The 16,942-nt window shown below is 34.0% G+C and overlaps 2 protein-coding genes across 2 annotated transcripts; both read left to right on the top strand.

The window, feature by feature from the left end:
• Window positions 1–912: 912 nt before the first annotated feature.
• LOC129310429 (pentatricopeptide repeat-containing protein At5g65560) lies at window positions 913–4,326 on the top strand. Its single transcript, XM_054952268.1, has one exon. It carries the CDS (start codon window positions 1,073–1,075, stop codon window positions 3,794–3,796), a length of 2,724 nt encoding a protein of 907 aa, XP_054808243.1. The 5' UTR covers window positions 913–1,072; the 3' UTR covers window positions 3,797–4,326.
• Window positions 4,327–10,485: 6,159 nt separating this feature from the next.
• LOC129310874 (UDP-glycosyltransferase 91C1) lies at window positions 10,486–14,539 on the top strand. Its single transcript, XM_054952777.1, is given in 4 exon segments — window positions 10,486–10,544; window positions 13,154–13,594; window positions 13,596–14,310; window positions 14,312–14,539. Coding segments are annotated over 4 exon segments (1,443 nt in total).
• Window positions 14,540–16,942: the final 2,403 nt, after the last annotated feature.

Genomic DNA, 16,942 nt, shown 5'->3' with positions numbered 1-16,942 from the left:
TTTCATCAACAAAAAATTTTTATATTAAACTTTTAAATATTAACTAGACATTCTTAGATGTTAACATATTAAATTTAATTTTTTTAAATAATAATAATTGACATAAAAAATAATCATTTAAAATTAACAATATCTAGGTTAGGGGACTGAAATATTTTATAAAATTAATAAATTAAACTAGAACCTTATAGAAAGTTGAAGAATTAAAAATATATTTTAGTCTGTAAAAAATTATCTGTGTATCTAAAAATATATTACTTTAATAGGTCATAAAAAATAAATAATAGGATAGATTAATTATACTCTTTTGGGTTAATGATGGTTGAATTATATTGATTTTAGGGGTTTATGTAGATATAAGGTATGTTATAAAATCAAATTAAACAAACAGCCCAATATTTATTATGTTTTGAATCATGACATATTTATTATATTTGTTAACGATATACTATCATATATTAATAATAAACCTTATTGTATATCAATAATAAATTAATTATATATCAACCAATCACACTTCTAAATTTTCAAAAATTTAATTCATATTTTTTAGGCATAAGATTTTGTTAGCTAGTGGGGCAATTATGTCAATCTCACATGCCTGAGTAATAAGTAACTAAATATTTTTATATGATAGCATGTAAATAATAAATAAATGATATCTAATAGTTTGAATTTTATATTATACATTGATTCTAAAAAATATTTTTCAAGAAATAAAAAACTAAATAAAGAAAATATCACACTAAACCCACGGAGACCATGCAATTTATGAAATAAATCTGTCCGACTTTTAAATTGGTAGCCCAATTTGGCCCAAAAATTTGGTGCAATAGCCCGCGACCCTTGTGAATCCCAGTTCGCTAACCCCGTCTAAAGCACCCAACCGGCCAAACGGCCCAATTTCAATCGTAAGCGACTACGCGCCGATCTCAGCAGTCAAGCCATGTCCGCCTTCCTCCCTACCTGCAGCTTCTCGGCGACTTCACCACTGCATAGCCTTCAGCACGCTCGGTCCGAACACTCACCGATGCGTTGTTAGGCTTAGCTCACATTATTTCATGGATACCAGATGAGCAAAGCAACGTCCTTTATTGGTCTTGGTAAGTTCATTTTTCATCATCGTCTCCGCATCCCATTTTCTTCGATCGCCTCTTTTCCCAAGCCGATTCCCTCAGACCCCGAATCGCCTGACCTTCCCTCCCAGCTCTTCAATCTCCTTTGTCATCCGAATTGGGAAAGAGATTCCTCCTTTCAAAAGTTAGTCCCGTTTATAACTCCATCCCATGTTTCTTCCGTCGTTAACCTCAACCTCAATCCACATGTTGCGTTGGTCTTCTTCAGATGGATCGAGAATAAACCCGGGTACAAGCACAATTTTCACTCTTATTCATCTTTGCTTATAACTCTTGTCCGCCATGGGTTACTTCGTGCTGCTGAGAATATTCGGAATTCGATGATTAAATCATGTGCTTCCGTTGATGATGTAAGGCAAGTTTTGGATTTATCACGAAGATTGAATACGAATGACGGCGGAGAATTTTCATTCAAGCTTTCGCTTACTTCCTATAATAGGCTTCTAATATGCTTATCGCAGTTTGTTATGCTTGATGAAATGAAAATTTTGTTTAAAGACATGTTTGAAGATAAAATTTATCCGAATGCAATTACGTTAAATACAATGCTAAATGCATATTGCAAGTTGGGGAATATCACTGCGGCGAAACTTTATTTGGCCAAGTTACTGCGTGCTGGTTTCTGTCCGGATACATTCACCTACACTTCCTTGATATTGGGCCATTGTAGAAACAAAGCAGTAGATAAAGCTTATAGAGTCTTTCAGCTTATGCCTCAAATGGGATGTAGACGGAATGAAGTTGCGTACAGTAATCTTATTCACGGCCTTTGTGAAGCTGGTCAAATTGATGAGGCTTTCAAGCTTTTCTCACAAATGAAGGAGGATGGTTGTGCTCCTACAGTTCAAACATACACTATTCTCATAGATGCTTTGTGTGGATTAGGTAAAGAAATGCAAGCTTTAAAGCTTTTTGAAGACATGGCAGAAAGAGGTATTAAGCCTAATGTTCATACTTACACTGTGTTAATCAATTACTTCTGTAAGGAAGGAAAGCTTGAAGAGGCCATGAATTTCTTGAACAAGATGTTGGAAAAAGGTTTGGCGCCCAGTATTGTCACATTTAATGCTTTAATCGATGGGTATTGCAAACTTGGGATGATGGAGGATGCAATGGGTATCTTGAGCAGGATGGAATCAAATGACTGTAGTCCAGATACTCGTACATATAATGAACTGATTTGTGGATTTATTATGAACAAAAACATGGACAGGGCAATGGCACTGCTTAATAAAATGTTTAAGAGGAAGCTGTCCCCAGATGCTATTACGTATAACTCATTGATTCATGGGCTATGTAAGGCAGGTGTAGTAGACAGTGCTTCTCGGTTGTATAAATTGATGATAAAAGATGGCTTCAGGCCCGATCAGTGGACATTCGGTTCTTTTATTGATAGTCTCTGCAAAATAGGAAGAGTTGAAGAAGCTCGTCAAATCTTTGAGTCTCTGGATGAAGATGTCAAAGCAAATCAAGTAATTTATACTGCTTTGATTGATGGTTACTGCAAGGTTGGAAACATTGATGATGCCCATTTGTTGTTTGAAAGGATGCTTGTTCAGCAATGTCAGCCAAACTCAATCACTTACAATGCACTCATAAATGGTTTGCGCAAAAGGAGAACTTCAGAAGAAATATTGTGTCTGGCAGATAACATGGTAAAGTTTGATCTGCAGCCCACTGTTTACACGTACACTATGTTGATTGAGGAAATGTTGAAGGAGGGTGACTTTGATAATGCTGATAGAATTTTGAGCCAAATGATTTCATCAGGATGCCAGCCTGATGTGTTCACATATACTGCATATATCAAGGCATATTGCAGCCAAGGAAGAATAAAAGAGGCTGAAGATGTGGTGCTTAAGATGAAAAAAGAAGGCATAATGCCTGACTATTTTATTTACAATTTATTAATTGCTGCATATGGATGCATGGGACTACTAGATAGTGCATTTGATGTTCTCAAGTGCATGTCTGATGCTGGTTGTGAGCCTTCTCGTCGAACATATTTTTATCTTTTGAAGCTTCTAATAAATGAGAAGGATACCAAGGAAGGCGCCAACACTGTGGCATTTGGTTCAAGCTTTAATGCTTTCTTAGTTGAGAGCGATGATTTATGGAAAACAATTGACTTTGACATCACATCTGTGCTTTTTGAGAAAATGGTGGGATGTGGTTGTGTACCTAATGAAAACACTTACAGCAAGCTTATTCAAGGACTTTGCAAAGTGGAGTGCTTGGCTGTAGCCCTCATGTTATTGAATCATATGAGAGAAAGTGGGATCTCTCCCACTGAAATTATTCATAATACTCTTCTAAGTGGTTGTTGCAGGTTAGAAATGTATGGGGAAGCAGAGAACTTGCTAGATTCTATGATTGAGTGTGGTCATTTAGCATATCTAGAGTCCTATAAGCGTCTCATCTGTGGGCTATTTGAACAAGGAAACGAAGAGAAGGCTGAGGCAGTGTTTTGTAGTTTGCTCCACCTTCAGTATAATTATGATGAAGTTGTTTGGAAAGTTCTAATTGATGGGTTACGTAAGAAGGGTTATATTAATCAATGCTCAAAACTGCTAAGCCTTATGATGAAGAATGGTTGCTGGTTACATCCTGAGACATACTCAATGTCAACTAACTCAGGGATTAGACAGGATTTGATTTAGTGATTCTTTGTGCATTTTTGCACCATAATGGAATAAAGGAAAGGAGGCTTTCCAATGATCTTCCTTCCTTCTTGGTGATTTGGCTAAAGTTATATGGATAAATGGAACACCTGATTTTTGCCATGCATATTATTTTGTATAGATGGAAAATTGCTGTACTTTATTTGGTTGGTTAGTGATAGAGGACATTGGCATCATACAATTTATGTAGTCTACTCTATCTGATAGGATAAAGCTTGTTGTTGGTGTTGTTGTTGTGACAATATTATGTGCCTGTTCGCAGCCAAGTGTTACTGCAGCAGCCACTCAAACTAAGATGAACCTGCAAAGGATTGAGAGGCAAGTGACTACTTGAATTCTCAAATTTCTTCCATTCATTCCTTTATTTGCAGTTCCGCCTCATTGGAGATATTTGATAAACATTATCTTCGCTTGCTTTTGCACTTTCATTTATGTTATCTGGCTGCTGTGCTAGAGCTAACCTTTATGTGTATTACAGATTTCTATTTAATATGAAATGCTTCTGACTCTTTCCTTTAGTCAATGAATGCACTTACTCGGAACATTGATCCTTCTTTGACGTAAATGGGATGAATTTGTTATAAACAGACTGAAAAGTTATTTTTTTTTTTTAAGGGATATATGGAATATGAGCGAGATGTTTGAGGAAGTGATGTAGAATATGATAGCAAGAACTAGAGAGAATGGAAGAAATTAGCTAGTGAGTTATGACTTATGTGAACCTCTTCTTTGGTAAGAGCCTAGGACAACATAATAATGGCTCATGATTGTAGAATTTTAAAGAGTAAACAAAAAACAAAAAAATCATATCTCCCTAATCATGCACAATAAATCCTAATCAATAGCAAATCATTCATCATCAGCGCAGAATCCATCACAATTAACTGTTTTGGTCAAGAAGGTGGGTATAAACTGTTTTCAAGGGATAAGGTGGGTTATTGGCCTACCAAAGTGAGCCATCTGCTTGTCCATTAGTAAAAAGATTGGACAAACAAATGTCTTTGCTCAAAGTGGGAGTTTGATTGTCTTAGCTACATTGTGAAGATTTTTCATTTTTGCTAAGACTAGTAATGCTCACCTATCTCTTCTCGCCATGGGCATCTTTTGAAGCTAAACTCCACCTTGCCGTCGCTCGTCTCACCATAGTTGCGGCTAAAGCTAGTAGCTTTTGATTATGGTAGTAGCATGGAGTGGGATTCACAAGGAAGGTGAAGGGAGAAGATAGTGTTTACACTAGTGTAAACGCATTAAGAGAGTGGAAATGGAGTGTGGCGGGGGTAAAGCTTTTATGTGAGTGGGGGGGGGGTGTGGAAGTGAAAATAATGGAGAATAAGAGAAGCTTTGGAATTTGGATGATTTCTTTGGTCTTCCTTGTGCTCACTATTACTAGTGCAGAAAACTTTTTAATAGTGAAATTTTGAACCTTGTATTTTTTTTCAAATCTTGTTTTAGTAGTTATAAACTTTTTTTTTGAATTAGAATATTTTATTATTGTTAGAATTATTATTGTGATTGTATCTTGAATGAGACATTAGTCTTAAATATGGATAAATATTTTGATAATTAATGTCTTTTTATTTAAATTATATTATTTTAGTTATGATCGATTTGACTCTAATTAGATCGCTAACTTGTAAACCAGTATCTTAATTATTTCAATGATCGATTTAATTTTTAATACCTTGTTTTTAAATGAGGTGCATTATTATGAGTCATCCTATATTAAAATCAAGTAAAGTTTAATTGATAATGGGTTAGTTTTACGGGATACAAAGATTTTCTTTATAAATTTAATTACTCACATTAATACTCCTTTTTATCATTATCGTATGACTTTTCCTCCTTGTTTTTAAATTTTGCTGACGGTGTTCGACTTTTCCAAAATGTTTGTGATCCATATGCTCCCTCTAATTCTTTGGCCGATTAGGTATAACTTAGTCACAAATTGGACACTATTGATGCCCTGATAAGAGCGACGATCTTCACATAGTCATGTTTCCGCAGTTGGCCTTTGGCCGTGTCATCCCCACCCTTGAGCTTGTAAAGCTCATAGCTAAAAAAAGGTCACTGTGTGAGCTTCGTTTCTACCTCAAGAAACATTGATCGCCTTCCAACAAGTATACTCCACTGACGAGTTTAATAAAGTTAATGTGAATTAGGTAAGTTAAAAATTTCTATGGATACCTTTGTATGGAAAGAGATTAAATCTTAAAAGTGAAGTGTGGGTTAATAGTAAAAATTATTCAAAAAGAACTATTGATGAAGTATCTTGTGATTAATTGTAGAGTGATCATATTAGCCCCATTCAAGCTTCGTGGAAACTTTGGAAGTGAGTATTTGAAGAATGAATCTATAACTTCTTAAAAGTTAGAGGTAATCGGGATAATTCATTTTTATATTTTTATATATTAATTGATTTATTGATTAATATTTAATAATTTAAATGTGTGAAATTGAATGAAAATGTAAGTGTGGCGTGAATTACTTAACGATCCACTATAGTGATTTTTGCAAAGTTCAATGACTTGTTATATGCAAAATTCTATGAATCATTGGTAATGGAGTGCTATAATATGATGTTTTTGGAGTTTAATAACATGATTTAGTAGGGAGTTTAATGATTATGTGCTAAGTGAAGTTCAATGACTTGATATGTGAATGGTTTAATGAAATAGAATTTATAAAGTTCAATAATGTAGAGTTCAACAAAATATGTAGTTGAGGAGTTCAATGATATGATTATGTGTATTATGTGATTTTCATGTATGAGATGGGTACAATGATCATGTGGTATATACTTGGGTAGTGAACACTTGCATGCTGTGAGTTATTCCATATCTATGCATTGCATGATTATGAGAGGCAGAAGTTCACTTAGGAAAAGGAGTAAAAAATTAAATTCATGTGGTAAGGATTCCATCAGGGCTCGATGGTTAGCCTGAATTTATTATTTATATTGTCTCATTTGTTCAACGAGAGACTATCTCACTTATTCAATGAGGGACTTGAACCTAACTAATTATCTACTTGTTCAATGAGAAAACTAGTCTAGAGAGGTTGACACTTTATAGTGTGAGAAATGGAAAAAAATGTGACTCACTAGTGTGTTAAGAAACCTTGATTGGTTAACCTCTCACATGTATTTTGGCTAGGGTAGTTTCAGTTTATAGATGACCCAATGTGTTGTAACCCATGATTTCATGTTAGAATAATAAGGAGAATATAAGAGAAGTGTAATCATGCATATAGTGATAAAAAAAGGCACATAGTTGTATGTTTTGTGACCTTAGTGAAACAATTCATGTATTAAGTCTTTTTTTTAATATGAAAATGTATTACTAAATCATTGTCTCATGAGCATGTGCATTACAAATGAGAATTTGAATTATGCTTTTAAACATGTTATATGATTTGGAATTGATTATTTTTGTCATTTGCATTTAAATTGATTGACATGTATTAGTATGAGTTAGTAGATCTTAATTACTGAGTGGTTATATTTACCTCATTATCTTCAATATTATAAGAACTAGTTTAAGAGGACAAGACAAAGAAAAACAACCTAAGGCATGTGATTAAGATTATATTAGTAGGCCTCCTTTACTTTTGAGTATTTATGTGTATATTTCATGTGATATTGCCAACTAAGATTGGTTCATGCTGTGACTTACTTGCACTGAGTTTGTTAAACTATGTAATGTATTTTAGGCCTTAACCCTAAATAGAATTATCAGCTAATTAACAATCAATATTAATCAAACGTTACTATTTTGCAAAATTGCATTATTTTTAAACTTTTGAGATAATTTTATGCCAGTCAAAAGTTAAGATATTAGTTACACCCGATGAAAAACTTTCAAGACAAATTTACCTTTTAACCCTTTCATTAATAATGATAATGACTAGGGAATAGATGAAGCTCCGTTCACTTTGATTCTCATTTCCATTGTAATTGTTCTATACTTCCATGTATAATTGCATTTTTTTATATAAAAAAATAAAGTTTCATTAAGAAGAAAATAAAACAAGTACATAAAAAAGCTCAAGCTACCAAGATAACTAAAACAAGTTGGGCCAACAACATTAGAAAAGAAAGTAAAGAGCAACAAAGAAAAACATGCAGGTAAGTAACAACAGTAGCACACAAATACAATATGTATAGTTGCATTTCAGCTAATAAAAAGATGTTATGTATTCAATGACTTTTATATATTTGAGTGAATGATTTGATACAAAATCAAATCGAAATTTAAATTTACATGTATCCAAATACACACTTTTATTCCATATAATTAACTAGTTAAGTTCCATATGGTTTTTGGCCAAAAAAAAAAAATCCGTTTGGACTATTCTTAAGCGATCCTCTTCTCAACGCTGCACAGCCTAACTGATCAATCACTAGACTGAACTTCATTTGATGAAAAGCTAAGGAAAGCAGGAATTACAAAGCATATATGACGAGGAAGAAAAATTGTGTGTGTGTGTGTGGAAAACGTAAATATTTCACAAATTCATAATCAATCTTACAAATATATAACCAAACACTAAAATAAACAACCTTTCACCTTTCAAGTTTTGCTTATCATTTATGACATAAAAATCTTTAATATAATACTTGCAGAAGACTTTTCAACAATTTTCATTTCAAAATAAACTATTATTAAATGAGTGAAAAATCTATCTTCCATTCTATAGTAAAGCCTTGTTTTTTATAATTTTCAAAGTTGAAAGAGCTCGTTTAATAGTTCTTGTTAACATTGGAAGAATCAGTACAAGTTTTAGTAATATGTTAATAAAAAAAAATAGACATTTCAACTTATGCATGTTTTGACATAATTCTCAACAAGATTGCAAATGTACCTAGTATTAAATAATTTAAATGCATCCTTAGCATTTAAAGTTGTACTCAATTTAAAAAGCTATATTACTTGCCCACCGAATAATATAATCAATGATTGTAATGGGGAGATTCATTAAGTGAATGGATTTAAATCATCTGGAGGATCCAAATCCAAACAATTTAAGGTTGTACATGGGCAAGATAGCTACCGGTTGCCCAAACCTAAAGCCCCTTTGGGCTTCAAGTCGAGCGGCACTAAATCATGGGTTAGCGTTTCAACAAGGGTTGAACTGGTGGTTAAAATGATCATAATTAAAATAATACAATTTAAATAAAAAGATATTAATTATAAAAATATTCAACTAAATTCAAGGTTAATCTCAAATACAAGATACCAATACAATAATAATTATATAAATATAACCACTCAAAAGTCTAACAATAATAAAAAATAATAATAAAAAATATTAAGCAACAATAGACAAATTAATAACAACAAATAATGTAGAAATCACTTATTCTGAATTAAAAATGCAAAGAAGGAAGAGGCATAGCAATCAAAAAACTAATGACTAGATGACGAGGAGATTTGTTGAGAGAAATTGAGGATAGCAATGTTACAATGAGTTCTGCTTCATGATCACGGTGAGTTCTGCACTGTTACATGGTGAGAGAGACAGAGTTTGAACTAGGAAAATCAGGAGCCTAGGAGAGAGACAACGATAGAATGAGCAGTGATGATGGTAGATGACCGACAAGTGGGATTCGATTTAAACTAGGGCTAAGGATAAGTGTTTAGAGCTGGTGGGATAGGGTTCGATTGATTGATTTTAGAATTCAAAAACAAAATTAGTGAAGCCTTTTTGCTTTTTTACTTTTTTAATTTTTCCTTTTTTAAAGAAACCCCAAGTAATATGTTGGAGATTTTGAAGGGCAAAATAGGTGACCTAGTTGACCTAACTAACCTATCGAGTTGGCCAGGTCATATTGGGTCACTCGTTGACTGGGTTAGGATGAAAATTGAATCGGTGGAGAGGTCGGGTCATTGGTTCATGGGTTGACCCAGCCAGTTCAGTCCAATTTTTCATACAATGGTTGAATCTGATACCCATCTATGCCCAAAAAATGCCTTAGTTTAGCCCTTAAAATGATTTTTTCTAGAATGAATGAAAGAGATCTAAAATTATAACAATTAATTACAATAAAAACAATAATAAATTTTTAATATAAGTAAATTTTTTCGCCTAATGAGACCTTCATTTCAAACTCCTAAACATAAAATTAATACAACAATTACAAGATTGTTGGCAAAACAAAATTAAAAAATAAAAATAGAGTAATTTATGCAGTTGGTAGTCAAATTCATCAAAGCTGGAAATCATTTAAAATAACTATAAACCAAACTCAGTAGATGGATTCAAATTTCTCATTCAAGTCGAGATTTTTAGATTAAAAATTCGAGTTTGAATGTGCTTATTGCTTCTCGATCAAGGGATTGATTATACTAACCATATTCATTAGAGCCAGATCAAAAATTGCAACAACCTTGGGCGGGTACAAGTCCAAATCATAATCAAATACATCATAACAGACTTGAACTCGAATAGCAGACATGGCATCTAAGTTCGTTGAAGTCATGAAATCAGCAAAAAAATCAACAAAATAAAAAAAAATAAAAACAGCACAGGTGAAGTCGAACATCTTGAGAGTAGCGGTGAAGAGAAAACAAGGACACGAAACACAAGCACGTGACCTCGAAGATGAAGACAGCAAACTTTGTTTCAGAACTAGCAGACATGAATGCGAACACAAAGAAGGGAATTCGAAGATGAAGATTGAAGGGTTGAGGACGGTGAAGGCAAAGGCGAAGCAAAGGCAAGGAATGGAGTGAGTGACTAAACTGAGCGTATGTGACTAGGTTTGGTTCCCTCATCAAACTTGACCCTCCCTCCTATAGTTAAAACGACGTCATTTAGATATAAAATCATTAAAAAAAAAAGACAATTCACCTTCCGCTAGGCTGGGGAGCATGGTTGGGAAAACTAGTCCCAAATCTTGCCTGACCCGAGCTTTGGGCAAGCCCAAAAACATTTAGACAGTCCTTCGAGATGGGCAAAATACCTTCAGGCCGAGCCCAGCACATATTCAGCCTACCAAACATAGTATAGATCATTTGGATTTTTGAAAGTGACCGAAACGGTACACAAACTTTTTTGTAATTGATTATAAAAATGTTAGTTCTGTTTAAATTTTATTTATCAAAATCACTTATTGATATATGATTACTAAAAATATATCTCCCCACACACACGCACACACAAAATGAGGATATATCCTACAAGCTCATCCTTTCAGGGATAACGGGATGCTATTTGAACTACAAGCTCTCCACTCAATTATGCTTTATTTGATACATGAAATTATCAATTATATAATTATAAAAATATAAATATAAAAACGAATAGCAAGGCGAATACCTTATTGACATGAAGGATACCGGATGGAATTTTACGGGTAAGAATATTTTAAAAAAAAAAATCAAACACTTCTCTCTGATATTCTATTTCGAGAAGATTCGTTGAATTACTTGAAATATTTCGGGACCAAATATACGTATCTTTAAGTAATGGAATTTTTATTATATATACTTGCACAAAATTAAGTCAAGTCACAACATCTTTTTATATATCTCATAAGATTTAATTTGGAGCTCTAGATAGATAGATAGATCGTGTAATGATTAGTTTACAGAATCAGCTAATTGGACATTCTAGACCAACTCTTAAACGCGCCAAATGGAAAATTAAAATTAGGTCTCAGATTTGGAAACAATCAGAATTTAGTGGGGCATGAGGGGACTGTGGCCCCATACTTCAATTTTTTTTTTATAATATGTATAATTTTCATTTACAAAACATGTAGAAATCAATGTTAGCACTCTGCAGTTAGATAAAATTTTAATTATGGTTCCTCATATAATGATTTCTGAATTCATCCTTGGTTGGAAGCTTGACCAATGTCTCTAACAATCAAGTTAGAAGGCACAATACAGTCCAAATAAAATAACATAATCAATTAATTATAAGGTGTGCTTTTTAAAAGAAACCATTTCAAAGTAAGGAAAATGACATAGAAGGCTCACGGAAGACAAATAATTTCTTGTAAGGCTCAATAAATTATGAAATTGCTGTGCAAACCTAAAGGCTTTATGTGCAATTAATTTTGAAGCTAAAAATAACAAACTATCCCTAATCTAAACGGGGAGTAACTCACATCATTCCTGGTAAGTAGATTAATTTCCTGTCATAAGTTAAAGCCTTAATGATACCAATAACTTCAGTGATGGCTAGGAAGAAATTTAATTTAATTTGAATTTTGAATTTTTCTGTCAATATTTTATCAAAAAAATTAAATTTTGTCTGCTTCATTAGACTGTGATCCCAATGGTCCCTTTAACACTTGCTCTCAAATTTCCATATCTCGTTAATGCCCCGCACATGCTGCAAAATTATCTCTCAAATGTATTTATTACCTACAGCATCTCGAGGGCGGGCAAATTACCTAAATTTTATAAGCACATATGTCCATGAATAAATTTATTCAACTCAATTATCGGTGGTACTAAATTTTCCCTTTTGAGTTATTATTCACTGTGTGGCATTGAATTGTTAATATGAAAACAATATGAACTTTTTGTACTTAAATTTGAATGTATTTATAAATTTTCAAGAGAAAATAAAAACATTAATAGTGAATTAATTTTATGAAACTTAATATAAAAATAAAATAATTCATTTAAATAATAAATCATAAAAATATTTTATTGATAACATATGAAAAAATAAAATGCCCCAAACATCTAAAGGCCCTCGGCTTCACCGTTGATACCGATTCCCTCCTTTTTCAGACACATCCAGCCAGTGATGGATCTAAAAATCTTATTATGTGGAGACAGTTGGCAAATATATGTGACTTATCGGGGGATTAAAACTAGTTCTTTAATATTAAGATCATTTATGTGCATTAAGGGGCAATGGCACTGTCCCAGGAGCTACGGTCCACACAAATGTATGTATGCCGAATTATTTAATGGAAATAATGTGAGACTTCTTTTTTATTATTTCCATTAAATAGTTATTTTTATATGTATGAATTTTTTTTATATAAATTTAAGTAACATGTCTTTTTTGGCCAAAAACAAGTCAATTTATATAAAAAAGAATACATCCATATAAAGCGAATTATTTAATGGAAATAATGTGATTTCTTTTTTATTATATGATTTTCTCCCACTTATATGAATTATCTCCCATTTAATGGAAACATATGTTTTGAAGTATATCCCTCCAATGTATACATACATGCATACATATAAAAAGAATTATTTAATGGAAATAATAAAAAAAACATTATTTCCATTAAATAATTCGGTATACATGACGAATATCCCTCCCATATATACATATATATGGAATTGTCTTGTAAATAGTGACAAGCTGGCCTGGTTTAGCCATAGCAGGAGAAGACAAGCTTCACGTAGTCATGTTCCCATGGCTGGCCATTGGTCATCTCATCCCCAACCTGAAGCTCGCAAAGCTCATAGCTGAGAAGGGTCACTTTGTGAGCTCCCTGTCTACTCAAAGAAACATCGATCGCCTCCTAAAACTACCTCCTCACTTGGCTCCTCTTATCAAATTCGTCAGCCTTCCCTTACCCAAAGTCCATGGCCTTCCTGATCATGCCGAGGCGACCACCAATATCCCGTACGACGTCGTGCCGTTTCTCAAAAAATCCTACGACGGCCTTCGACAACCCATGAGCCAGTTTTTTGAATCTTCCTCTTCGGATTGGATCTTTCACGACTTCGCTCCCTACTGGGTGGGATCCATTGCTTCCAAACTGGGCATCAAGTCTGCTTTCTTCTCCATATTTCCGTCCCCGGTTTGGGTTTCCTGGGACCTCCTTTCGATTTGATGAGTTCCGACCCCCTATCAGGAAAAGCCCCGAAGGCTTCACTGTTCCTCCGCCAAGGGTCCCATTTCCCACCATCGTAGCGTATCGTCACTAAGAGGTCATGAGGATATTCTCTCACAGTTCCTCCTTCCAGAACACGGACGCTTCAGATGTATACCGGATCGGTGAGTCTGCCCAAAACTCCGACATAGTAATGATCAGAGGTTGCTCCGAATTTGAATACGAATGGATTCAACTCCTCAAGAACCTTTACCAGAAACCAGTTCTACTCGTTGGCCAACTTCCCAGCACGGCCTGCGATGACGGTAACGAAAACCATACGTGGCAGTGGATGAGAGAATGGCTGGACAAGCAGAGCAGAGGCACGGTGGTGTACTTGGCATTCGGGTGCGAAGCGAAGCCGAGCCAAGAAGAAGTGAGGGAGATAGCTCTAGGTTTAGAGAAGTCGGAGCTTCCATTTTTCTGGATCCTGAGGACTCAATGTCTGCCAAACGACCCTTAGGTTTTGCTGCCGCCAGAAGGGTTCGAGGATCGGGTGCGAGGTCGTGGCGTGGTGTGCACCGGTTGGGCTCCGCAGCTGAAGATATTGGGCCACGAGTCGGTGGGTGGTTTCTTGACCCATTCTAGTTGGACGTCGGTGGTGGAGGAGATTCAGAACGAGAAGCCGCTAGTGCTTCTGATGTTTTTTGGCAGATCAAGTATTGAACGCGAGAGTGTTGGAGGAGGAGAACATGGGATATTGGATACCGGGGGATGAGAGAGACGGATGGTTTAGGAGAGACTATGTGGCTGAGTCGGTGAGGCTGGTTATGGTGGAAGAAGAGGGAAGGATCTTCAGGGAAAAGGTAAAAGAGACGAAGGACTTGTTTGTAAACGGCGTGAAGATGGAACTGATTAAGTTGCATTAATATACTCCTTTTGTCTCTGTGTATAAAATATTTTAAATTAAATTTTATATATCAATAAAATTTCATTATTTAGTTAAACTTATATAAAAGTATAATATTTTTTTAATTTTATTTCTAATAATATTATAATTAATATTATGATGGTGATAGAAAAAATATATATTTAATAATTTATTTTATTTTTTAAAAAAAATTATCTAACTATTTAAAAAAATTATTGTCATTCTTTATATTTAAAATAAAATAAATTTTTAAAAAACACTTTAAAGGGAATAGTACCATTGCTATTGGTGAATCATTTAATATGTGGGAAGCGAGAATAAGAGCTGATAATTAAATCAATATTGTATTGACTAGTTCATTGTATGGATTTGACACGTCTTCTTCCCGGCCAAAGCGGCACGATTTTGTTTTTTTGGTTTATAATTACCGTAAAAAAGTACGGTTTACAAAGTGATCAAATTCAAAACACATTCCCGTACTATGAATCTGGTAAACTGTATGAACGGCAGAATTACATTGAAATATGTTAGAATATAATTAAATATCTTTATCAGTTTTATAAATTATTCCTTCCTACTAACATCATTAATATCAAGATAAAAAATAAGAAATTTTATTGACTTACATTTAAGGAGGATTGTCAAGGTATATCCAAATGAGTGTATTTGAATTGATGACAAAATGTGCACATTAAATAAAATTTGACTATATATATATATAAAATAAAGTAGAACATAGATACATGAGTCTTGAATATATTTTAAGTTAAGATTTAGTATTTTCTCTCTCCTCTATTTTCAAGTTTTGCTTCCCATTTTTATAATTTGCTACAGTCAAGCTCGCCGCATCTAGCTATGTTATGGGAGTCTAAATGTAATTGGAGCTTTATAAATGAAGAAATATGATTCCACGAGGATCAAGTTTGGGAGGGATAAGAAGATAGTGTGTCAGAGAATTGAGAAAGACGGCTGCATGGATGGAGGAGGCCCATGACGCCACTCTGATTTCCGTTGGCAGGGCAATGTCGGTTCATATCAATGGATTTAGAAGTTAAAATTAGTTTTGCAGTGTTGGAGGAACAAGATAGAAGAACAGCATCAATAATTAATTAAAGAATGAATTGAAAGTAGTAAGATTAAGAGCTTGGACAAGCAAGATTCTACATTGATAAGGCATGCAAAACACCCAGAGGTTAGTGAATCTGCTGGGATATAATGGGATCGAAATCATTTCAATTTGGGAAGCAGCGTGCTTAGGTTTGCAAAACTCCGCAAATCATTCAGCAGTCAGCACGCACATGCAAGACGCTGGGAATTATTATTGTATTTGGATCTTGTATGAGACATTCATCTTAAATAAGCTATGTAATTAAGGAAATAAAAAAAATAATTATAGGCGAGAAAAAATTTAATTAGCTAATTTATGTGTGTAAATGTATATCCTTTAATTAAATCATCAATTGAAATAAATTTTGAATAAACTAATAACTTTTGGGTCTGTTAACGTAAATATATCCCATTAACTTATCCCATTCCCTTTTAATAACTAGAATTCATTGCCTCTCCCATTGCCAACGCTGGAAAAATCGAACCGAACCACCAGAGGTGGAGATGAAGACCATTCCATGATTTCTCTTTTCTTCTTTTTTCATGGCATGAAAAATAACTCCTTAGGTATGTATTAGAAAATTCTACTGTCTCACTTTTCTTTAACATTCCAACGATTGGATATTTGATTTAGGCTTTATGAGGATTTTGCAAGTCTGTGCATTTTTCTTCTTTTCGATGTTGGCAAGGAAGTGAAGGAATTTGAGTGTTTAAATATTGTATGGAGCTGAGAGTTTGATTATAAACTTTGTTTTTCTTTCTTCATAAGAGGAACAATATATTAATCAAGAAAAAAAGGATACGTTACAGAGTAACAGTTCTATAAAACTAAAAGTTGGTGTGCGGGTGGGGATAGAAATTCTGTTGAGAAAGCTTTGAAACATCATAAGCAATAACACCAAAAGACTGGGGAGTTTAGGGAAGGTTGCAGAGATAGTGCCTTTTGTGATAAATATTGATACAAACATCTGAATGTGGTTGATCATGGTCCACCACAACATTAACTGTAAGCATTCAGGAACAAATAGATGGGGATCAATACTTTTTGAATAGTTTCATCTGATAACTTTCAGTTCACCCTTATAGGAAATGGATGCAAGGAAAAATTTACCAGTTTTTTTTTTTTTTCATGGAAGTTGTCCGTTAAGATGGTGCTTGTCGTTGAGGAGTATGGAGTGCAACATGTTCGGCATAATTTTTCGAGGCCTTGTTGCTGGAAACACGGTTCAATGGAAGAGACCATTGGTAAACCTGAAATGAATAAGTTTGAACACCTTGAAATTCCTGGATTACT

This window comes from Prosopis cineraria, unplaced genomic scaffold (genome assembly GCF_029017545.1).
Source record: "Prosopis cineraria cultivar Desert tree isolate PC_DT_omini unplaced genomic scaffold, ASM2901754v1 PC5, whole genome shotgun sequence".
In the NCBI taxonomy this organism is placed as follows: domain Eukaryota; kingdom Viridiplantae; phylum Streptophyta; class Magnoliopsida; order Fabales; family Fabaceae; genus Prosopis; species Prosopis cineraria.
The sequence above is the reverse complement of the archived record's forward strand: the minus strand, read 5'-3'. Positions and strand labels throughout refer to the sequence as shown.

Bases quoted from the DNA above. Each gene is read 5' to 3' on its own strand.
- LOC129310429 (XM_054952268.1), top strand. From the start codon at position 1,073: ATGAGCAAAGCAACGTCCTTTATTGGTCTTGGTAAGTTCATTTTTCAT.